We start from the raw sequence: 25,094 nt of genomic DNA on the forward strand, positions 1-25,094 counted from the left end.
TTAATTTTAATTTAAATTTAATTTGATTCTAAATTTTAATTTAGACTTGACTAATTTGACTAATTTCAATTTTAATTCTACCCAAATTTTAATCTTAAACTCTTAATTTTAATTTCTGACCTAATTTTAATTTTAATCTTAAATTTGACTCTTGACTTGAATTCTTAATTTTAAATTTTAATTTGACTTAAATTTCAATTTAATTTAACTTAATTTTAATTTTAACTTGACTTAATCTGACTTGACTTACCCCTAATTTTAATTTGACTTGACTTAATTTTAATTTAATTTAATTTGACTAATTTTAATTAATTTTAAATTTTAATTTTAATCTTAATTTTAATTTAATCTTACCAAACTCTAATTTTAACTTGGACTTCAACTTTTAATTTCCACTTTAATTTTAATTTAATCTTAATTTCTAATTTAACTTAATCTTAATTTCAATTTAATTTTAACTTTAATTTAATCTACTTAATTTTAACTTACTTAAATTTTAACTTTAAATTTGAATCTTGACTTAATTTGACTTGATCTTAATTTGACTTAATTTGACTTGGACTTGACTTCAAATTTCCAACTTTCAATTCTACCAAATTTTAATTTGAATTTGACTTAATTTTAATTCTGACTTGACTTTTAATGACTTAATTTTAATTTGAACTCGGACTTGACTTGGACTTTTAATTTAAATTCTAATTTAATTTAATTTTAAACTTTAATCTTAACTCTAACTTTCACCTGACCCTGACTTCGAATTTTAACTTAATTTAATTTGGACTAATTTAATTTTAATTTTAATTTAATTTAATTAATTTAATTTTAATTTCTACACCTAACTTAATTTTAATTTTAATTCTAATTTTAGATTTCGACCTCTCAACTCCATAATTTTAACTCAACCTTAACTCTACACCTAATTTGATCTGTCACCGTAATTTCAACCCTGAACTCCTTAACCTCAACCTTGACTCTAACTCAACTCTATGCACTCCTGAATCTTCAACCTAATGACTTTACCTTCACTCTAATTGACGACTCTAATCCCAAACCCTCAATGCTTCACCGACCTGTGTGAGATGTGTCATGAAAGAAAGAGGCCGAGGGGAAGTGAGGGAGGCGTGGCCTGGAGGTGGGGCAGGTCATGGCATGATTCTTCGCGACCCCGATGGGAAGCGGCAAGGCAGGCACGCGACTACAGCCGCGTGGCCGCGTAACTGGGGTTCCGTTCGTCCACCCTTCGCGTCCAGTCGCGTGTGGGACACGTCACGTCGTCTACAATCTCTGTTGTGTGTTTTTTTCTGGGCTTGGCACCGGCACCGGGAAGCCCCCAGCACCGAGTGCCCCTTCATTTGTGCCAAAGGTGTGCATGCCAAACGGACACGCAAGAACAACGGATCACGAAAGAGAATCTCAAAACATATGAAACTACAAAGGCAAATCAGCTCCGACTGAACAAACGGTGGTGCCTGAGGGAAAAAGAAGAAGCCGAGGCGAAACGAGCACTCGTGTTGTCAGTGGGCAACAAGATGAAGACAAGAGAATCTACTAAACTAGAGAAATCGAACAAATCAAAGAGTGACAGAAAAACAAAGAAAAGATACTGGTGGATGACAACGCCCCGCCGGCGTTCGTCAGAGGGTTACGGCGAACACAGCGTGAATCCATGCTGTGTCAAGAGAAAACTGAAAACAAGAGAATCTTTAGAGAAATCAATCATAAACGTTAGACATAGCTTTTCCATTTTTCAGGTCATCCTGGCTACCATTTCTTCACCCAGCGATGCCCAGCCATCAACTATTGAAGGGAAGATGGTGCTTGAAAAACTGAAAGAACTTTTAAAGAAGAATGACCTTAATGGGGTCAACGATTCCTCTTGTTAAAGCCCACGGGGTGTTGAAACGCCATCGGCATATGAGGGTGGATAGCTTTCCGCCACGATCCTACCATCTCGGAAGCGCACCCTTTCAACTCAGACCCGCGCCCTCTTTCTTGGAAAGACCCGGCGCGGGGGAAAAGGAGAGCTGGTCGAAACCCCTCGGGCACATGTAAAATACGGAATAAAATCACACCCGCGTGGCATTCTTGACCACCTTGAAAACAAACTGGTTTGCTGATCTGCCATCGTGTGGCATAGAACAGCTTAAACTGAATCAACATTTCTTAAGAAAACCACTTCACCGTGGACCAGCCACCGTCAGGAGTTCCAGTTCTCAGGGTTGGGTGGGTGGGCGTTTTTGCGTCAGAGACCGCATTAAACCCACTTAGATTACTTACTGGATTTGTATCCAACTCCACAAGAGACAGAAGTAGAAGGAGAGAGAAACGAATAATCATTCGGTAAAGAGATAACAAACATACACGCATGTGACATCACATTTGTAGAAAACCACTTCAAGAGCATATCGGCACACAAGGTGCACTGACCAAACTGTCCTGGTACACCCGGGTCCGGGGTACCAAAATACATTCGGACCAGACATCTCTGGACGAAACCCGGACATGCATTCTTCAGAAATCCCCGCACCACACACTGCATAGCAGTGAATGTGCGTCACTCACTCGGAAAGCCGGCCGACCACATGGTACCCGACCCCTCGCTCGGACCCCCGTGCCGAGCTTAGAAGCCCATTTCAATCCATCCAGAAAATCATGTACCATTCGATTGCCTCCGTCGAAAAGACTTCGCCAATGAAATGCTACCGACCTGTGTGAGATGTGTCGCGAAAGCAAGAGGCCGAGGGGAAGTGAGGGAGGCGTGGCCTGAGGTGGGGCAGGTCATGGCATGATTCTTCGCGACCCCGATGGGAAGCGGCAAGGCAGGCACGCGACTACAGCCGCGTGGCCGCGTAACTGGGGTTCCGTTCGTCCACCCTTCGCGTCCAGTCGCGTGTGGGACACGTCACGTCGTCTACATCTCTGTTGTGTGTTTTTTCTTGTGGCTTGGCACCGGTACCGGGGAAGCCCCCCATAGCGCGCGGTTAGCCAGAAACCACTCTTGCATCTTTTCTTCCTTCGAAGTTCTTCATCTCATGGTGTGCGTGTGTGTGTGCGGGGTTGGTCGTCACACTTCTCCGCCCTCCTCGCGGGGCTGCTCTTCGCATAGCGGGCACCACGTTTGGCGGAGAAACGGCACACCGATGGGAGCTACACGTTCCACCTCCAGCGATCCCGTCGCGTCCACCCCAAAGTGGCGCGAGTAGGCGTCAGCCGGATTCTGCGCACCCTCGACGTAGAAAACACCACGTCGATGCCTCTGTCATACCAGCAGGTCACATGTGTACTGAAAAGTTTGTTCAGTGCATAGCCTCTGCCGATGCCACCGAAACCGTTCAGGTGCTTTTGCGCAATCACAATCGCCCGGTGATCCGTTGCCAGCGCGATGCGTGCACCATCTGGAACGCGATGGTGTTCCACAATGTGTCGCAGCATCAGCTGCGCGGCGCGAGGTTCCGCATGTGCCGAGTACCTCGCCTGGAACCGGTCCGTCTCGAGGTCCGGATCTCCTAGTTTGCCGTCCGGATTCCTATGGCATTGTTGCTGGTATTTTCGCAGTTTTTCCAGCACGCGGGTCGCCTCGCCGTCCTCACCGCAGAGCTGCTGCTCCAGGTCCTCGGTCCAACGTTGTCGATACGTCCACACTTCCGTGGCGCCGGCCTCGCGCAGGTGAAGCGACCGCACCCCAGCCTTCCAGCGACGCGTCGGTGAAACACACCGCGTCGTAGGCCGCCTCGTCATAGGACGGGTGACGCTCATCCGATATTCTCCACCACTGGTTGTGCACAAGTGCTCCGCCAATCTCCTGGAGTGTGCGCGAAACCGCCGAGTCAATGTATGGCACTGGGTCGTCCCAGTCGAAGCCCCGGAACGTCAGACGGAATATGCCGCGGTAGGTTCTCAAGAGCTTGAAGGCGCGAGCCGGGTTCACCTGGGTGGTGTGGAGCGCGAAAATATCAGCGAGATCAGCGACGCCAAACTGCGAATCGTGTGGGAAGTTTTCCGCTAGCGCAATCTGCATCTTCGCCACCGGTCTTGACCGAGTTCCGAATCAGACGTTCATGTCCGTTCCACACGTATTCTCACCGAGAAACACCGTATTGGCACCTGCCATCCGCAAGATCGCTTCGTCGGACATCACCTCCAACTCGTCGCGGTTTGGTGATGTCATGAGGTTTGCCGCCTTGATGCGCGCCACGACCGCGCGCACCGCCATCAGGAACTCACGTTCCTGACCCTCCTTCGCTGCGATCACGAATGTTGTCGATGAGGGTGGTGATGGTGACTGGCGTGTCGATGTCGACGATCGTCCAGGTCACGGCCTGACCCACGGCAACGCTCCATCGCGCACCGGTCGGAAGCGTCCGCAGACGGCAGCAGCGTCCGTCATGTCGTGCTCGAAACACCGAACTTGTTGCGGAGTGTCGCCGCGATCGGGATAGCGTCGTAATAAGCTTCGGAAATCGATCTGCAGCATGTAGCGGGCGTATCGCAACCGCTGCCGCCTTCCGAGGCGGGTGTCGTAGTGGACGCGTGGCACGCGATGTGTCGGGATCACCCGGTTCAGCAGCGGCTCCGTGATGAGGCGCCGTCTGCCCTTCAACTCGGGCACCGTGAACACGTTCACGCCATGCACTCCTCAGGCAGCTGCGCCTGGGTACCCACCCGTTGGCAGGACACCGGCTCGAATTTTCCCATGTCGACTGCCTGGCGGATCTCGTCCGCTGTCAGGGCGCATTTTTTGATGGTCCGCGAGGTCCGGCAATCCGTCACGCGAAGCAGGGATCCGCGAAGCACTGGATCCGGCGAAGAAAACGCTTTGTGGAGGCGCGTTTTGTCGGCATCGTCAGCACCGCCTCCATGTCCAGCGGCGTGTTTTGTTTCGGCGCAGCGGCCAGTGCTTTACCAGCGCCGGCCTTTCCGCCATCACTCGGACGAACCCGACATGCGATCCACCATGTCCGACACCTCTTGCGGTGCAATCGCGAGGTTCGCCACATGACGATTCCTGGGAGCGGAAACGAAACACCGAAGTCGCCGCTTCTAGCGGGTCTGGAATAACGCTCTTCCTGCGTTTTCCTTGCGGTCTCGGCCTCCACCGCAGCGCTGCTGGCCATACCCAGCGCAGCGCAGCAGCGTGGCTTGTTTGGCGTGGCCTGACATCGTCATCAAGTCCTTCAGCGGGACACCCGCTTCCGCCATGCAGCGGAGTGCGCTTTTCGAATCGAGGGCAGCTGTGCGCCTCGCATCTCTGTCCGCACCTCGGTGCGATCCGCGACCTCAGCTCCTCCGAGTGAGGCGCGAACAACCCTCTGATGGTTTCCGTTTTGCCATCATCTCTTGCAGCGTGGCTGCGCGTCTCTGGTCAGCATCGACGGCACAGCGGTATGGGCCCTCGTCTTGGCACCTTTTCCTTTGCGTATCGTCAGGGTGATTCGCACGCACGGCTCCTCCTCTGCGATGGTGGTCGCTCTTCTCCTGCTGTGGTGGTCCGGCTCCGCGCGGGTGTCGGAAACACCGTCACGTCCTTCACACCAGCGCGGATATGTCGCACGCTCGCGCCGCGAATCCCCACATCATCGCCAAGAAAAGTGCTGCCCGAGGATGGCCTCAGGCGAAGTCGGTCGAGGATTTTCTCGACCTGCATACGCGATACGAAAGGAGGCGCGTCTGGCACCGACTCCTTCATGAAGCGCTGCGCCGTGCCAAAAGCGCTTCGCCATTCCGGGTCGTCCTGGAGGCGAATGCCTCGCGATTGGGTGGAATAGAGCGGCAGCGTCGCGCAGCGCACCCGCTACTCCTGCAAACGCCTTCGCTGTCGTTGCCCACTTCCATTTGCGTGCCCGAGCGGTCGACAGGATCAGGTCGATGCACGCCGACTGAAGACGCATGAGCATCTGCTCTGAATTCACGCATTTTATGCGCGTCAGCCATCGTAGATGGTGTGCGCGCGTGTCCGGCCTCACAAGACTCCATGCCAGCTGTGAGACGTGTGGCGGTTTCGCGCTGAAGAGGAACCAGCTTCTCGGGCAGGCCTCTGCTTCCTCTGCTTGCGAAAGAGGCCTGCCCTGCATGTTTAAAGGGTTTGAACGGATATCCTCGAGTGCTCGTTTCGCCTCCTCCGATATGTTCGCTGCGTCGACATCGGCGCATCCATCACCTTTCCTGTTGCCAGGAATCCTGGACGTCTCGCCTTCATCGCCTTCATCGTTGATGTCCGGATCGACGTTCACTCCATCACCTGGCCATCTTTTCCGTCTGGTCAGACGTGGCGCTGGATCCTCCGAACGACCTTGATGTGTCTTCCGGCGTCGCACCTCTTGGGCGAGGCACGCATCGGGACGCGTGGCGTGACGCACGCTGTGGCTTTGAGGTCGGGTAATGCGTCATCCCGGCGGGAATGTACACACCCACCGTCGCTTCCGACGCCACCTTTGTGAGGACGTAATAGCTCGGGCATCGCACCCCGTTCATGTCTTCCGGTGCCTCACGGAGTCTCGCTCTGAGGAGAAAACTTATAGTTTCTAAACTGGTCAGATAACGCCGACATCGAGGGCCCTCGAACGAGATACGACCCGTCGATCGGAGGGTCCATCGACACCTCATCGGCTCCGTTCTCCTCACGGAAAATCACCTCATTCGGATCGGTCGGTGATGGATCCACGATGTGGATCTTCTTGTGAGAAGTTTCAGCATCTCTTGAACACTATAGCGGTTGCAGCGGTGTCAGTTTGTGTCGCACACGCTGCTGTCCAACGGCTGTGTCGCTCATACCGCGCGCGACACCATCGCCGGCTCTCGCCAGAGCCGTCGCAGCCCATAGGTGATCCAAAACAAATTCGTATACCCTCCTGGCGTGTTTGTTTGCCTCTGCGAATGTTTCTTCTATCCACTCGGAGATGCATTTCCCTTGTGGAGGTGGTGGTGATGGATTCGCCGGCACGCTTTCAGCTACACTCACGGTCGCGTTCGCTGGCATACTCCCTGGGATGTTCTCTGGGACAATCCTCTGCTCATTTTCTGATGCTTTTTCGGGAGTTTTCGCCGATGCGCTCTCAGGCTCGTGAGTCACGACTCGTGCTGATGCGCCATCAGCGCTCGTGAGCCAACGTCTCGTGCTGATGCGCTGGTTGTTTCATTGACGGGCACGTTGTCCCGTAGTGCTGCAGCAGCGTGCGTCGGCACGCGCGATCGCATCAATCAGCAGCATGTCCTCATCATCGGACGAGGGGTCGCTTACCAGTGGGGAATGTGATGTGTTTTCTGTCACCTGAACTGGATCCACGGACATTTGTCTACCACGTTTCTTTGCAGCCTTACGCCTTGAAGCGGAGCATCCATCGAGGACCTGTCCGACGTTTTCGGGACGACGCCTGCGATGTCGATTTTCCTCCTGTGGTGTGCGCCTCGTTCGCGCAGCTCGGTCCACGTTCCTCTGCATCCTGGTTTCCTTTTCTTCTGTCTCGAAGATGGTTTTGGAATGCTCTGAACCGCTCGTGTGGTGCGTGTCGTTGGTCGTTTCCGATTCGGCGGAGACTTTTTCGACTGCTTTACACCACCACCTCCGTGGAGAGCGTCGCGTGATCCGGATGATTGGACTGCGTCATCCATTTTTGCACGCTTCCATGGCATCTTCGCGATTTCATCGTAAAAGAAATCTTTCCTAGACACCGGGTGGTTCGTGAGCACCTTTCTCATTTTCGTGAGGAAATAATCACGAGGCGGGTGATACTGCGACGCCGCATAAAATAGTCGTCGCAAACACCGTGGCAAATCACGACGGTGATCAACCATTAATTGTAAATAATGACTGAAAAATGCCGCGGACATGAACAACCCACAATCATTGCTATAGCGTTCCTGACGTGGCGAAAATTGTTTCACCAAACGCAAAGCTGGCCAAACCTTTTTGAGGTTCTCATTGAGTTGTTGCTCCAAAATTGGGGATGGTGCGGAATCATAAAGGGATAACTGAATGCCTGTTGCATCCTCGTCGTCTTGCTCCAAAATGCCCGCTATCCAATGCTTCATAATAAAGATTGGAAAATAAACAAAGCCGTGCTCGCGCACCATCTTCGTAAGTTGTTGGGTTTTATCGCGGTCCAAGCTACACCATTGTATCCGACGGAACGATGCGTTTTGGTGGGAGGTACTGCTCGTAAATGGCGTCGAGTTCTATGTTTGATGTTTTGCCTTCGAGCATGTCGCCGCCCCACACTTCCTTGCCGAATTCGCGGGCAATATTCGACATATTTTTTGGTGTGTGTGTGGATTCCTCCTTCAAAACGACGGCTGCCGTTCCGTCGCGCATCAGTTTTTTGATTTTCCTGCGGTTCGCCTCCGCGGCAGTGTGGCCTCTGCCTCCTGCGTTTCCGTTGCCGTAGCCGCCTCGCCTGCTACCATTTGAATAATTTCGTCCTTGGTAACTCTTGTAATTTGCGGGGCGTCCGAGCGGTATTGAGTGCTTTGGCGCGTTTGCGCGCGCATGCGTTCTTTCATCATCCGAGAAACAAGCTCACGATCATTGGCATTGAGGGTGTCCAACTTTGCGTAAAGAGTGGTGGCGAATTCATCCCAGCTGCTCAAGTCCAACGCTCCAATTGGTGACCCGTCCGTGCCCACAATTTGCGCATACGCAGCTCCACCTTCAAGCGGGTCACATTTATCGTCCTTTGAGTTCCGGAACGTGCTTTTGGGTTTTTTGGTGTAACCAGCGCCGCCTTCAAATTCCGCCTTTTTAGTCATTACTGCAGCCTGCGCTGTTTCCATAATGTCTCGCGTGAATCTCGCCAGGCGTGGCGTTTGTGGAAGCAATGGCTCGCTGACTTCTTGGATAATTTGTCGCCATGTACGCATCTGGGCTCCCATCGCCCTTGCAACATGCACGTTGTACCGGAAAAGGCGCGTCGGCTTGGGTTCTTCGAGAAACACACCGAGCCATAACGCGATCCGCTCCCTATCGCTCAATTCTTTCAGCTCCGGCCCGGATAGGCCGAGCAGGATTACCGCCGACGCCGCCACGACTGGTGTCACCTGTGATGCTTCGATTGCCGTTTCCAGTTTTTCCAGGGCCCCTTCTAACGGGTCTCCCGTTGTTTGGCGTAGGCTCCGGAGCGCCTCGATAGCCTGTTTGTCTGCATTTTCCGTGTTCATGCATTCGCGGAGCCGTGTGTCCGCGTAGCACGGTTTGCGCTTCCATCATGTTGTGTTGAAACCGCGTCACCGTCCAACGGCAACCGTTCGGTCCCTTTCCTTGTCCTTTTCAAGACCCTCAGCCAGGCGCACAAGCTCTTCGTGATACTTCTCCGCTGAAATGATCCCTTGTTTGCGGAGACCTCTCCACGTCTTCGCTCTAGTCGACGTGCTTGGGTTGTTCAAAAAGAAACTGATGTCCACATCGCCCTCCTCGGTGGAAAGCGAAGCGATATCCGTCTTGTTGCTCATTGTTAAGCGCGAATGTTGTGAAGTACAATCGTCTTTTTGTGACGTGGCGGAACTTCTTGAACGGCTAGATGACGAGAAGCTGCGGATCTGCCTGGGCGCGTGCGTACGGTATTTTTTGTGCAAAATGTGTTTTTGTTTTCGTTTTTGCGTCAGAGACCGCATTAAACCCACTAAGATTACTTACTGGATTTGTATCCAATTCCATAAGAGACAGAAGTAGAAGGAGAGAGAACGAATAATCATTCGGTAAAGAGATAACAAACACACATACATGTGACATCACATTTGTAGAAAACCACTTCAGGAGCATATCGGCACACAAGGTGCACTGGACCAACCGTCCCGGGTACACCCGGGTCCGGGGTACCAAAATACATTCGGACCAGACATCTCGGACGAAACCCGGACATGCATTCGTCAGAAATCCCCCGCACCACACACTGCATAGCAGTGAATGTGCGTCGCTCACTCGGAAAGCCGGCCGACCACATGGTACCCGACCCCCTCGCTCGGACCCCCCCTCCCGTGTAGACTTTCAATCCCTCCAGAAAATCATGTACCATTCGATTGCCTCCGTCGAAAAGACTTCGCCAATGAAATGCTACCGACCTGTGTGAGATGTGTCGCGAAAGAAGGAGGCCGAGGGGAAGTGAGGGAGGCGTGGCCTGAGGTGGGGCAGGTCATGGCATGATTCTTCGCGACCCCGATGGGAAGCGGCAAGGCAGGCACGCGACTACAGCCGCGTGGCCGCGTAACTGGGGTTCCGTTCGTCCACCCTTCGCGTCCAGTCGCGTGTGGGACACGTCACGTCGTCTACATCTCTGTTGTGTGTTTTTTCTTGTGGCTTGGCACCGGTACCGGGGAAGCCCCCCATAGCGCGCGGTTAGCCAGAAACCACTCTTGCATCTTTTCTTCCTTCGAAGTTCTTCATCTCATGGTGTGCGTGTGTGTGTGTGCGGGGTTGGTCGTCACACTTCTCCGCCCTCCTCGCGGGGCCGCTCTTCGCATAGCGGGCACCACGTTTGACGGAGAAACGGCACACCGATGGGAGCTACACGCTCCACCTCCAGCGACCCCGTCGCGTCAACCCCAAAGTGGCGCGAGTAGGCGTCAGCCGGATTCTGCGCACCCTCGACGTAGAAAAACACTACGTCGATGCCTCTGTCATACCAGAGGTCATATGTGTACTCGAAAAGTTTGTTCAGTGCATAGCCTCTGCCAATGCCACCGAAACCGTTCAGGTGCTTTTGTGCAATCACAATCGCCCGGTGATCCGTTGCCAGCGCGATGCGTGCACCATCGGGAACGCGATGGTGTTCCACAATGTATCGCAGCATCAGTTGCGCTGCGCGAGGTTCCGCATGTGCCGAGTACCTCGCCTGGAACCGGTCCGTCTCGAGGTCCGGATCTCCTAGTTTGCCGTCCGGATTCCTATGGCATTGTTGCTGGTATTTTCGCAGTTTTTCCAGCACGCGGGTCGCCTCGCCGTCCTCACCGCAGAGCTGCTGCTCCAGGTCCTCGGTCCAACGTTGTCGATACGTCCACACTTCAGTGGCGCCGGCCTCGCGCAGGTGAAGGACCGCACCCCAGCCTTCCAGCGACGCGTCGGTGAAACACACCGCGTCGTAGGCCGCCTCGTCATAGGACGGGTGACGCTCATTCGATATTTTCCACCACTGGTTGTGCACAAGTGCTCCGCCAATCTCCTGGAGTGTGCGCGAAACCGCCGAGTCAATGTATGGAACTGGGTCGTCCCAGTCGAAGCCCCGAAACGTCAGACGGAATATGCCGCGGTAGGTTCTCAACAGCTTGAAGGCGCGAGCCGGGTTCACCTGGGTGGTGTGGAGTGCGAAAAATATCAGCGAGATCAGTGACGCCAAACTGCGGATCGTGTGGAAGTTTTTCGCAGCGCAATCTGCATCTTCGCCACGGTCTTGACCGAGTTCCGAATCAGACGTTCATGTCCGTTCCACATGTATTCCTCACCGAGAAACACCGTATTGGCACCTGCCATCTGCAAGATCGCCTCGTCGGACATCACCTCCAACTCGTCACGGTTTGGTGATGTCATGAGGTTTGCCGCCTTGATGCGCGCCACGACCGCGCGCACCGCCATCAGGAACTCACGTTCCTCACCTTCTTTCGCTGCGATCAGAATGTTGTCGATGAGGGTGGTGATGGTGACTGGCGTGTCGATGTCGACGATCGTCCAGGTCACGGCCTGACCCACTGCAACGCTCCACCGCGCACCGGTCGGGAGCGTCCGCAGACGGCAGTATCGCCCGTCATGTCGTGCTCGAAAAACGAACTTGTTGCGGAGTGTCGCCGCGATCGGGATAGCGTCGTAATAAGCTTCGAAATCGATCTGCAGCATGTAGCGGGCGTATCGCAACCGCTGCCGCCTTCCAAGGCGAGTGTCGTAGTGGACGCGTGGCACGTGATGTGTCGGGATCACCCGATTCAGCAGCGGCTCCGTGATGAGGCGCCGTCTGCCCTTCAACTCGGGCACCGTGAACACGTTCACGCCATGCACTCCTCAGGCAGTTGCGCCTGGGTACCCACCTCGTTGGCAGGACACGGCTCGAATTTTCCCATGTCGACTGCCTGGCGGATCTCGTCCGCTGTCAGGGCGCATTTTTTGATGGTCCGCGAGGTCCGCAATCCGTCATAGAAGCAGGGATCCAGGAAGCACTGGATCCGGCGAAGAAAACGCTTTGTGGAGGCGCGTTTTGTCGGCATCATCAGCACCGCCTCCATATCCAGCGGCGTGTTTTGTTTCAAGTGCAGCGGCCAGTGCTTTACTAGCGCCGGCCTTTCCGCCATCACTCGGACGAACCCGGACATGCGATCCACCATGTCCGACACCTCTTGCGGTGCAATCGCGAGGTTCGCACATGACGATTCCTGGGAGCGGAAACGAAACACCGAAGTCGCCGCTTCTAGCGGGTCTGGAACAGCGCTCTTCCTGCGTTTTCCCTTGCGGTCTCGGCCTCCACCGCAGCGCTGCTGGCCATACCCAAGCGTAGCGCAGCAGCGTGGCTTGTTTGGCGTGGCCTGATATCGTCATCAAGTCCTTCAGCGGGACACCCGCTTCCGCCATGCAGCGGAGTGCGCCTTTTCGAATCGAGGGCAGCTGTGCGCCTCGCATCTCTGTCCGCACCTCGTGTGCGATCCGCGACCTCAGCTCCTCCGAGTGAGGCGCGAACAACTCCTCTGATGGTTTCCGTTTTGCCATCATCTCTTGCAGCGTGGCTGCAAGGTCTCTGGTCAGCATCGACGGCACAGGGTATGGACCCCTCGTCTTGGCACCTTTTCCTTTGCGTATCGTCAGGGTGATTCGCACGCACGGCTCCTCCTCTGCGATGGTGGTCGCTCTCCTCCTGCCGCGGTGGTCCGGTTCCGCCGCGGGTGTCGGAAACACCGTCACGTCCTTCACCCGAAGCGTGGATATGTCGCACGCTCGCGCGGCGAATCCCCACATCATCGCCAAGAAAAGTGCAGCCCGAGGATGGCCTAGGCGAAGTCGGTCGAGGATTTTCTCGACCTGCATACGCGATACGAAAGGAGGCGCGTCTGGCACCGACTCCTTCATGAAGCGCTGCGCCGTGCCAAAAGCGCTTCGCCATTCCGGGTCGTCCTGGAGGCGAATGCCTCGCGACTGGGTGGAATAGAGCGGCAAGTCGCGCAGCGCACCCGCTACTCCCGCAAACGCCTTCGCTGTCGTTGCCCACTTCCATTTGCGTGCCCGAGCGGTCGACAAGATCAGGTCGATACACGCCGACGGAAGACGCATGAGCATCTGCTCTGAATTCATGCATTTTATGCGCGTCAGCCATCGTAGATGGTGTGCGCGCGTGTCCGGCCTCACAAGACTCCATGCCAGCTGTGAGACGTGTGGCGGTTTCGCGCTGAAGAGGAACCAGCTTCTCGGGCAGGCCTCTGCTTCCTCTGCTTGCGAAAGAGGCCTGCCCTGCATGTTTAAAGGGTTTGAACGGATATCCTCGAGTGCTCGTTTCGCCTCCTCCGATATGTTTGCGTCGACATCGGCGTATCCATCACCTTTCCTGTTGCCAGGAATCCTGGATGTCTCGCCTTCATCGCCTTCATCGTTGATGTCCGGATCGACGTTCACTCCATCACCTGGCCATCTTTTCCGTCTGGTCAGACGTGGCGCTGGATCATCCGGAACGACCTTGATGTGTCTCCGGCGTCGCACCTCTTGGGCGAGGCACGTATCGGGACGCGTGGCGTGACGCACGCTGTGGCTTTGAGGTCGGGTAATGCGTCATCCCGGCGGGAATGTACACACCCACCGTCGCCTCCGACGCCACCTTTGTGAGGACGTAATAGCTCGGGTATCGCACACCGTTCATGTCTTCCGGTGCCTCACGGAGTCTCGCTCCGAGGAGAAACTTATAGTTTCTAAACTGGTCAGATAACGCCGACATCGAGGGCCCTCGAACGAGATACAATTCGTCGATCGGAGGGTCCATCGACACCTCATCGGCTCCGTTCTCCTCACGGAAAATCACCTCATTCGGATCGGTCGGTGATGGATCCACGATGTGGATCTTCTTGTGGAGAAGTTTCAGCATCTCTTGAACACTATAGGGTTGCAGCGGTGTCAGTTTGTGTCGCACACGCTGCTGTCCAACGGCTGTGTCACTCATACCGCGCGCGACACCATCACCGGCTCTCGCCAGAGCCGTCGCAGCCCATAGGTGATCCAAAACGAATTCGTATACCTTCCTGGCGTGTTTGTTTGCCTCTGCGAATGTTTCTTCTATCCACTCAGAGATGCATTTCCCTTGTGGAGATGGTGGTGATGGATTCGCCGGCACGTTTTCAGCTACACTCACGGTCGCGTTCGTTGGCATACTCCCTGGGATGTTCTCTGGGACAATCCTCTGCTCATTTTCTGATTCTTTGTCGGGAATTTTCGCCGATGCGTTCTCAGGCTCGTGAGCCACGACTCGTGCTGATACGCTGGTTGTTTTATTGACGGGTGCATTGCCTTGCAGTGCTGCAGCACGTGCGTCGGCACGCGCGATCGCATCAATCAGCAGTATGTCCTCATCATCGGATGAGGGTTCGTTTACCAGTGGGGAATGTGATGTGTTTTCCGTCACTCGAACTGGATCCACGGACGTTTGTCTACCACGTTTCTTTGCAGCCTTACGTCTTGGAAGCGGAGCATCCATCGAGGACCTGTCCGGACGTTTTCGGGACGACGCCTGCGATGTCGATTTTCTCTCCTGTGGTGTGCGCCTCGTTCGCGCAGCTCGGTCCACGTTCCTCTGCATCCTGGTTTCCTTTTTCTTCTGTCTCGAAGATGGTTTTGGAATGCTCTGGACCGCTCGTGTGGTGCGTGTCGTGGGTCGTTTCCGATTCGGCGGAGACTTTTTCGACTGCTTTAAACCACCGCCTCCGTGGAGAGCGTCGTGTGATCCGGATGATTGGACTGCGTCATCCATTTTTGCACGCTTCCATGGCATCTTTGCGATTTCATCGTAAAAGAAATCTTTCCTAGATACCGGGTGGTTCGTGAGCACCTTTCTCATTTTCGTGAGGAAATAATCACGAGGCGGGTGATACTGCGACGCCGCAAAAATAGTCGTCGCAAACACCGTGGCAAATCACGCCGGTGATCGACCATTAATTGTAAATAATGACTGAAAAATGCCGCGGACATGAACAACCCACAATCATTGCTATAGCGTTCCTGACGTGGCGAAAATTGTTTCACCAAACGCAAAGCCGGCCAAACCTTTTTGAGGTTCTCATTGAGTTGTTGCTCCAAAATTGGGGATGGTGCGGAATCATAAAGGGATAACTGAATGCCTGTTGCATCCTCGTCGTCTTGCTCCAAAATGCCCGCTATCCAATGCTTCATAATAAAGATTGGAAAATACACAAAGCCGTGCTTGCGCACCATCTTCGTAAGTTGTTGGGTTTTATCACGGTCCAAGTACACCATTGTATCCGACGGAACGATACGTTTTGGTGGGAGGTACTGCTCGTAAATTGCGTCGAGTTCTATGTTTGATGTTTTGCCTTCGAGCATATCGCCGCCCCACACCTCCTTGCCGAATTCGCGGGCAATATTCGACATATTTTTTGATGTGTGTGTGGATTCCTCCTTCAAAACGACGGCTGCCGTTCCGTCGCGCATCAGTTTTTTGGATTTTCCTGCGGTTCGCCTCCTCGGTATGTGTGGCCTCTGCCTCCTGCGCCGCCGTTGCCGTAGCCGTTTCGCCTGCCACCGTTTGTATAAGTTCGTCCTTGGTAACTCTTTTGGTTTGTTTGGCGCGTTTGCGTGCGCATGCGTTCGTTCAATATCCGGGAAGCAAGCTCACGATCATTGGCGTTGAGGGCGTCCAACTTTGCGTTAAGCGTAGCGGCGAATTCTTCCCAGCTGCTCAAGTCCAAAGCTCCAGTTTGTGATCCGTCCGGGCCCAAAATGGGTGCGTATTGCGCCCCGCCCTCGAGCAGGTCGTGTTTGTCATCTTTTGCCCGCCTGAACAATCTTTGCGATTTCTTTTCATGGCCGCCACCTCCCTGGATATTTGTCGCTGTGTTATCCGCCTCTTTCCGCGCCTCCTCTAGCGCAATCCGGTTGAAACGCGCCAACCGAGCCGTCTCAGGAAGTAGAGGGGTGTCCACTTTTGAGAGTATTTCGCGCCACTCCATGTTGTCACCTTCAAGCGCGCTGGTAATAAACGTGTTGTAACGATATAAACGCGACGTGCTTGGCTCATGTACAAAGAATTCGTACCAAAGAGTGATCCGCTCTGCAAGGCTCATCTCCTGAGCCCCAGGCCCCGCAAGGCCGAGCAGGATTACCGCGGATGCTGCCATGATCGGTGTGAGAAGTTTTGCTTCGATGGACGCCTCTAACCTTGCCTGTAGTCCTTCCATTGGGTCCGCTACCTCGCTCAAACGCTGCAAGAGTCTCCTGTTTCTATCCTCCGTAGATACGATCACTTTCGCATTTCCTTATCGGAAAATAACGATTGCGCGTGCATCATTTCCTCTGGATGTTGCGCGGGTGTTCCTCAAAGGTCGCCCTGCTGTCATATGATCTGGCAGATGCTGACCCGTCCCCTTTGCCTTCGAGCAAGCCGGTGGCTATACCCATGCACAACTCGATAAATTGGTTGTGATCAATGCTTCCTCCGAGGTACATCTTTTTTATCGTTGAGGCTGAGGTTCGGGTTTCGGGATTTGCAAAATAGACTTTCATTTTCTCATCAAGCTCCTCCTCTGTGAGTCGTCTGGTTGGCTCCATTGTTGCGTTGATGTTTGATGAGTCGTCTGATAAATTGTCTGATAAATCGTCTGGTAGATTCCCTGATAAACGGCGTCTGTTTAAACTTTGTTGGCGTAACTGAGCGTGCTTCAATTTTTGTGTAAGAATTCGTTTTTGCGTCAGAGACCGCATTAAACCCACTAAGATTACTTACTGGATTTGTATCCAATTCCATAAGAGACAGAAGTAGAAGGAGAGAGAACGAATAATCATTCGGTAAAGAGATAACAAACACACATACATGTGACATCACATTTGTAGAAAACCACTTCAGGAGCATATCGGCACACAAGGTGCACTGGACCAACCGTCCTGGGTACACCCGGGTCCGGGGTACCAAAATACATTCGGACCAGACATCTCGGACGAAACCCGGACATGCATTCGTCAGAAATCCCCCGCACCACACACTGCATAGCAGTGAATGTGCGTCGCTCACTCGGAAAGCCGGCCGACCACATGGTACCCGACCCCTCGCTCGGACCCCCCCTCCCGTGTAGACTTTCAATCCCTCCAGAAAATCATGTACCATTCGATTGCCTCCGTCAAAAAGACTTCGCCAATGAAACCTAATCCTGACTTAACCTAATCTCAACCCAATCCTAACTCTAACCCACCTTATGACCCTAACCCTCATGCACTCCTAACCCACATGACACTCTAACCCCTATGCACCCTAACCCTATGCACCCTAACCCTATGCCCCTAGTAAAAGAACTGCTATTATATGCCGAAGCCCCCGCCAATGCCGCAGAAAAAAACAAGTCCACCTGCCAAACCCCTCTACCCGCCCATGCAACCATTCAAATGAATCGTCAAGGATCCAGGTGGCGCCCCCACCGGCCTCGATACCCCCGCCGCTCTTCGCAGTGAGGTTCTCCATGGCCTTTCCAAGTGCGGAAAGGCTGGTGCAACTAGAGCCCAAACCCTTCCAAGCACCGGCGCCGGGATGAGCAGAGGGATTTTTTGCGTCACAGAGAGGATGGGGGGACACACAAATCCGCTGCAGGAACAGAGCCCGTTCCGGTCCTCAGCGCCAGGGTCTTTGGCGACACCTCACCTGTCTTATATCAACGGAGAACACCATTGGAGGATCAGTCGCCGCCACACAGACTGCGCACGCATTGGCCTTTCAGCGTAGTATCACGCCTCTCCTCTGGCGCGCGATGTGCGGCCCGCAGCGCTGCCAGCATGCCCGGGTAGATATTAGAAAGATCAGCCCGCAGTGACACAACCACCTAGCACAGGGACCAACGGAGCCCCTCAAGATGCTAACAGCAGCGAGGGGCACTGCTGCTGCAGGTTCCCCGACACACCCGCAAACAAGCAGAGGCTCTCCCGGCACCTGTGCGGTGAAAAGGACTAATTTACGCATTTGTGCCAGGGCCGCCGGTGTGGAAGCGGTGGTCCCCTTGGCAGCGCCGCACCCTTTCCATGCGATTCCCTCGCTCCGTGGGGAGGTGGCCAGCCTGAAAGTGGACCTCTGACACTGCTCAAATATTTCAACTCCTGCTTTTCTGGCGACTGATACGTCACAGATACCCCGGTAGCCCCACCTAAAGAAGCAAGCTTTACAACGAAAAGAATCGTCTGCCTTTGGGGAGGAAGGGCAGCGCCAGATCGAAGGCACAAGACAAACGAAACGGAAAAGCATCAAGGTGGAGTCCGTCTGCTGCCTGCTGGGTGGCGCAGAATGGCGACCAGCAGAGGGAATAAAAGCTAGCGCACCCATGTCGCACCCGTGCGCATACATATGCGCTGCGCACATGCGAGAGAGTAAGCGCGGAGAGATGATGCTGGGAAGGAGAAAAGTTCAGCTTCATGGACACATACGGTCGACCGTGTGGCTGCCACGGTGCGAAAGGACATTTGCGTGTGTATAGCAGGCGGACGCCTGCCTGCTTCACTCACATCTTGGCCGTACAGAGAATGAAAGAGAAGGGGGGATGGAGGAGAAACAAAGAGGAGAGCGCGGCGGGATACATAATGCAGTACCGCGCCGTCGGTGCGGTTGCAATTATTTGAGAGGTATCTACGCGACTTGCTAAATCAGCGCTCCCCGTCTTTGAGACTGTGTTTTTGCCATCTTATGTTACCTTTCCTCTGTCCGTTAAGTGCGACAAGTGCACATGCCTGTGTCGGGTGAATTTTTCTCTGCCTCACATGAATGGCAACCCTGCTGCCTCCTAAAACACCTTACGCAGACACACACGGAAAGCGAGGCACATACCGCTTAGAGAAGATAAAGAGCAGTGGGAGCGGGACACAGGGGAAGCAGAGACCTGTTGAGACAGATTGCGTCACTAGCCCAGTTAAAGGAGTTCACACGCATGCATCAGAGGGGAGGGGCAACAGGTAGGAGCTAAGCTGGGGCCAAACCTCATTACAACGAAACGGGAAGTGATTACAATCATACGGTAAAGGTGGGTAAGAAGGAGGGGGGAACCGCAGAAAGCCGAGCGGGGAAATTATCCCCCGAGGTGCGGGAAAAGAGAGGAGCAGAGACAATCGTCGCACCACTTCTCGCACACGATCACCCGTGAGCAGACACAAACAAACAAGCGGGGTGGACAGAGCAGGCGCACGCACGGTGGAGACGCCCGCGTGTAAAACCAATAGCCCCCACCAGAGAGCAGCGCAGCTGCGGCGCCACAGCAGCCTTGAAAGGGAGAAACACACACACGCGCCGAAAAGAAATATATATACTGTAAAAATGGAATGCGCACAGAGTCAATCCACACCATGTGCGTCGCATCGTTGGGTAGATTTGCCGCAACGTGCATGCACTGCCCTGTGAGCTTCTTCGCTATCTTCTGCTGACTCGCTCAAAGACTTTGTTTTTGCTGAGCGTCATCACGCCTTCTCCTTTCTTTAGAGCGCATTAGGCTACCGCAGTAGACACCAGTGCAACCACAGCGGCGACAGCGAGCTTCGGCAAAGCCGCAGCGTTGGGTTCTCTTGCCCGTGGAGAGGATCTTTGACAAGTTGACCACCTCTAGGACGAAACGGTTGTGGGAGCGGCTGTCTTTATGTGGGCTTACCTTTCCCAACGATTCCCCCCATCCCTCCCTGCTGGCGAGGGTCTGGGTGCCGGCTCTAAGGGGTAGAAGAGGCGTCGCGTCCTCGTGACGCCCCCACTCCGAATTTCAGTTCGAGCCCGTGGTCAACAGGAAACGACCCGTCAACGTTGTTGGTGTGCGGTGCACTGCTCTGCCTGTGTGGCTTTTTTCTTGAACCCCCACCTCCTACGGGCAAGCCTGTGAGGGAGATCATGTCCAGCACGCCTGTGTCCCGGTTGAAGTCCTCCACCTTCCTCCAGTGAAACTGGAAAGGCAGCGACGACTTTACCATGAAACAAGGAGCTTTTCTGTGAGGGACCCCATGCTCTTGCCCACCCTCAGTTGCATCTCACATCGGTTGGCGATCAGAGTGGTGTCGCACCTGCAGAAGTTTCAGCAATCAAATTCGGGGATGCTTCGACCCAACGTGCTGTCCTCAGCCCCGTGCTAGTCCGACCCTCCCCCTTGCTGCCCGATCCGCCAGTGCTGAGCTGGCTAAGATCCGCATACTGTATTAATTTTCTGAAAAAAGCTGCTGGCCACACAGATGGAGCCTTGCGCGCTTCATGGTGAGCAGCAGTGGCCGAGGCAAGGAGTGGAGGGCGGTGGTGAGCATACCTTGGAGAAAATGAGTGCAATTGAGAGAGTCGCCTCATACACTTGGGTGCATTTTGTGAGAATTGACAACAGTAACGCTAAAAATTGAGATCAGTCCAGGGAAAGAGAGGTAAAGAGGTGGAGAGTGGTCTGCTCGAAATAACACAGGGAAAGCCAACAAGAAAAAAAAAAGATGCGTTTGTCGGTGCAGCACGTTCTGTTGCATCTCTGATGTCAGAGTCGCATTTACGCTTCCGCCCCCCCCTCCCCACACGCTTGCCATGCTAAGTGGGAGGAGGGGGAGCGGAACAGAGCGGCGAATACCATGTTGCAAACAAGGTGGGGGCGTTTGTGTGTGCTTATGGCCAAACAGAGCAGTGCTGTAAGCGCGTGTCTTTTTGGGTGTGAGGTACAGATGCAGACAAGCGCCCCTCAGTCATAGGTAGCAGAGAAACCGCTGCCATTTAATTACAGGTGTCTTATATCAACACCCCCCTCCCGAAAAAAAAAAGCTGAGGCAAGTTGCTTCATTACTGGTGCTCATATGTCTCACAATTTTTGAGGGTGAGCAGTATTTGAGACGATGGGGCCTCTCCGGTGCACAAACCCTTTACTCATTAGGGGAAAAACAGTAAAACATAAAACAGCACAGCTGCGCTCTTGAACACAAGCAACAAGCACCGCCAGCCCTCACAGACGTCCATAACCACGCCTGTGTTTATGGTAAGGGGTCGCCCCTCCCTCCTTCCTCCTCCCTCTTTTGGCCCTACTCCTTCCCTATCTTTCATTTCGGTTCACATGCATAGCCGCCAGTACTACTAGACCAGCGACAAGAGTTTTGCAGCATCGCAGCGGACCGTTTGCGTAGACCTACAGGCGTTGTCCACGTAATTCGGCACATACCCCAGCGTAGACGGCACAACGGAAAACAAAAAAAAAGGGGGGGAAAGAAAGGCAGTTGTATGTGACATGCGTGCGCCCTCTGTCACCATCCCTTCAACGGCTTTACTCAAAAAAAGGGGTTGAAAGAGCAAAAAAAACAAAACCAAGAGCGTGCACCCTTGAATACATACGCACACGCACACACACATACTGCCTTCTCTGACTGCCCACAAGTTGGAACTGACCATAGAAAGGGCAACCATCGAAGCGCAGATGCGGTTTCCTTTATCTGGGGCTGTGAGATGTCTTGCGCTCTCTTAGTCGCGGCACAACATTCCCTAGTCAAACAACAGTTGATTTTTTTCATTGTCCCGGTGAGATGAAATGAGGTTCGTTTGCTGTGCGCAAAGAGGGAAGGAAGGCCGTTCAAAAAAAAAAAGGAAAAACATGGGTGGAAAGGGAAACGCAACATGTTCTTCCCTCCCCCAGCATCCTCTCTTCTTTACATTCATCAATCAAAGCGCACACACCCACACGCGCATGCGGAAACAGGTGACTGCAAGGAAAGACGGAGGCGCCTCTGAAGAAACCGGCGGAGGAGAGGACGAAGCTGGAAACAGAGACAAAAGGAATGAGAGAAGGCGAAAACAAGTAAGCGGGCAGGCAGTACAAAAAATGAAAGTATAGCCAGGGAGCAATGACGAGGAGAATACAAAAAAGGAAAGAGCAATTTGAAGTTGAGGCCAAAGTGAGTTCATCGAGGGGATTGGGGGGAGTGAGGAAGGAGGAGGGGAATGAGAACAAAAAAAACAAGAGGTGACAAGAGGAATGATAGCAACTGCTCATGAGAAAAAATACAGCTCAATGAAACAGGGGACGGATGAGCTGGTGAGTGCCGAATGAGCGATGACATGTGGGCGTGCCATCACCGAATTCAGTTGAAATCACATCCAACAAGGTGCCACGGCCTGCCTTGCACCCTCATTTGTTTTCTCGGTGTCTCGCACACATTCCCTGTATTACGCACTCTTCTTCGAGAAGCCATAGAAGACGCTAATGCCCTCGGACGGGATGACGTAGCGACACTCCCTCCACGACTCACAGAGCATCTCCGCAAGCGAGCGGTTGTCCACAACGTAGGCGTCGCCGATGATGTCTTTGATGTGATGGCGCGTCACCTCGATCGCGTTGTAGAAAGGCATCTGACTAAAGAGATGGTGTACGACGTGAGAGTTGTTGATGTAGTGCAGCCAGTCATTGATTATGTAGCCGTAGTTGCGGTCGACGGTGGCGATGGCGCCACGCACAAACGTCCAGTGTTCCTGCGTGTAGTGCGGGATGCGCAGGTCTGAATGCTGGAGGTAGGTGACGTAAAGAAGCCAGAAATTTGTCCAAAGGTAGGGCACGACGTACCAGCAAAAGATGTTGTAGGCGCCGTACCGATAGGTGCAGAGACCCAAGACGAACAGCATAGCCACAATGCCGACGTCAGAAAGCACGATGTCAAGCCGATCGCCCTTGCTGAAGAGCGGCGACGAGGGCTCAAAGTGGTTGGTGCGGCGACCATAGTCCTGACTGGCGATGTTGGTCAATAGGTACACTGGCCAACCAAACGTGAAAATGACAAACATGTTCCACAGCATCACCAACGGCGTCTCCTCGATAAGCTCTATCACACCCTGTTCTTTGCGCGGCACAAACGCCGTGTCTTTGGTGAGGTGGTTTGTGTGCTTGTGATGGTTACCATGGCTGATGCGCCAGCTGTGGTACGGGACGAGGATAGCGGAGTCGAGCAGGAAGCCGACCGTGTTGTTCAGCGAGCGGTACGGACTGAAAGCCTGATGGCCGCATTCGTGAGCAAGCACAAAAATAGCGAAGCCGTTGAGACCCTGAGCTACCCCAAACACGGTCCACGCCGCGAACTTTACGGCGCTGACAACCGCCCAGCTGACGATGTTCGCGCCGGTCACAGCATACACGGCACCCTCGAAGGCAGCCAACAACGGCATCACTGCACGATACATGATAAAGTACAGCGCGATCACCTGGCAGATGTCGCGGAAAACGTAGTACATGCTCCGCATCACTGACCGCTCAAAGTACTTGGCGGGGATTTGGTCCTGAATCTGCCTGATGGTGAGGTCCTTGGGTGGAACCACCACATCGACATCTTTGTTTTGCCCCGCCTTGAGCACGGACTTCATGACTGCAGAGACTACTGGAAGTGGAGTAACGTGTATAGGCGTATGAGGGACGGATGCGTGTCGGCAACGACAGCAAGAACGCTGACTGCGCAGTGTTTCCCTTCACCACCCTTCTCGTGTTTCACCTTCAAACGCCCGCTGCAGACGTGTATGAAATTTGGGGGATTACAGGAAAAAGGAGCGCGCGTGTGTGTGTGTGTGTGTATGTGCCTGTGAAGGAGGGGCGGGCTCGAGGGCAACCGTGCGACACGCGAGGGGACAAGGGGACGAAACAACTGAAAAGAGAAGAAGACAATAAATTAAAACGGTCAAACAGAAGCGTCATGGCAGGCCGAAGCAGTGTGGCTCACATGCTTCCGGGTCACACATCACCCCATCCCACCCCCTTGAGCGGTGCTGTTCTGTCTTTCTGAAGCGTTAGGCAGCACGCACCAGCGACGCGTTCAGAAACGCGAGAGGGGATTTTTACTAAACACGAGCGTGCGTTTTTAGACGTCACACAAACCCAGACAACGAGGAAGAGAACTCCGTGTTGCCGCCCTCGCCCCTCATACAACTGTGCTACACCCACCCGCTGTCGCACAGCAGTCGCTAGTAAGCACCCAAGGATAGGCGCTCGGCATACTTTGGCCGTGTCGCCGCAAAATCAAACGATGTGCAGCTGCGCGTCAACAACACGGTTGACAAGAGGCAATAGGGAAGGCATAAAACTGTTTGGTAGGCTCTACGCGTGTGCGCGTACGTGTCTGTGCGCCGCTGTGGAGATGTTTGTTTATATACTTCAGGGATACGTAAGCGTCACCAAAGTCAACCATGTACAACAAGTGCGGTGGCGTCTGCTGGAAAGGACAAGAAGAAAACGAGCCGAAGGAAGACAGACATGTGTTACGGGCCCAGTTCAAGTGAAAAGGAACACGAAAACAAAAAAACACAAAAAAAGAATCAAAAAAACACAGACGCATAGAAGGGGGAAAGATAACGAAACAAACGAGCGCACAAAAACACACAAAAAGGATTGCCCGCTTCGCGGAGAGTCTCTCTGGCGCCAAGAGATATGCGGCGCTTTCCTGGCAGGTGCACACACACACACACACATACATCGTTATCATGAAAGTGCTTGGAGTGCTTCAAGCATGTGTGCTTGCCGGGACTCGCATGCAGATACTAACCGCCGCTGGGACTCTTTTTTCTCTTCTACTCCCACTTCGCCTCTATATTGTGGTGCGGGCGGTATGAGGATAGGGGAGGGGGGGGGAGGGGGGGACGGATATGATCACAACTCAGGAGTAGTGTGTCTTCGTCCATACAAAGGTAGCCCCTACTTGCATTCGTCTCCCAATGATGCTGATACACATGCTAGGTTTCGCTCCTGTTTTTGTCGCTTTTCTTTTGCGCGGGCCCTGCATCCACTCATCCTTGTCTATCCCTTTTCTCAACGCACCGCAGCATCCCATAAATGTGAGTTCCTCTCATTCTCTCATTATTAGTCCGCATGCCTGAGAGGGGACCGCTGTGGTACACCCCCTGCTGGGCGGTTCCTCCTTTTGGAAATCATACAATGGTCCCGGTCCAAAACCTGACACTCTCATGCTCTCAACACAC

General features: G+C 53.4%; 1 protein-coding gene across 1 annotated transcript; it reads right to left on the minus strand.

Moving 5' to 3' along the window:
• Positions 1-16,465: 16,465 nt before the first annotated feature.
• On the minus strand, positions 16,466-16,684 carry JKF63_07935 (uncharacterized protein; the record flags this gene model as incomplete). The annotated part of the gene is made up of 1 exon (XM_067903863.1): positions 16,466-16,684. One exon carries the CDS (start codon positions 16,682-16,684, stop codon positions 16,466-16,468), a length of 219 nt encoding a protein of 72 aa, XP_067752163.1.
• Positions 16,685-25,094: the final 8,410 nt, after the last annotated feature.

This window comes from Porcisia hertigi (assembly GCF_017918235.1).
Source record: "Porcisia hertigi strain C119 chromosome Unknown contig_6, whole genome shotgun sequence".
NCBI lineage: Eukaryota > Euglenozoa > Kinetoplastea > Trypanosomatida > Trypanosomatidae > Porcisia > Porcisia hertigi.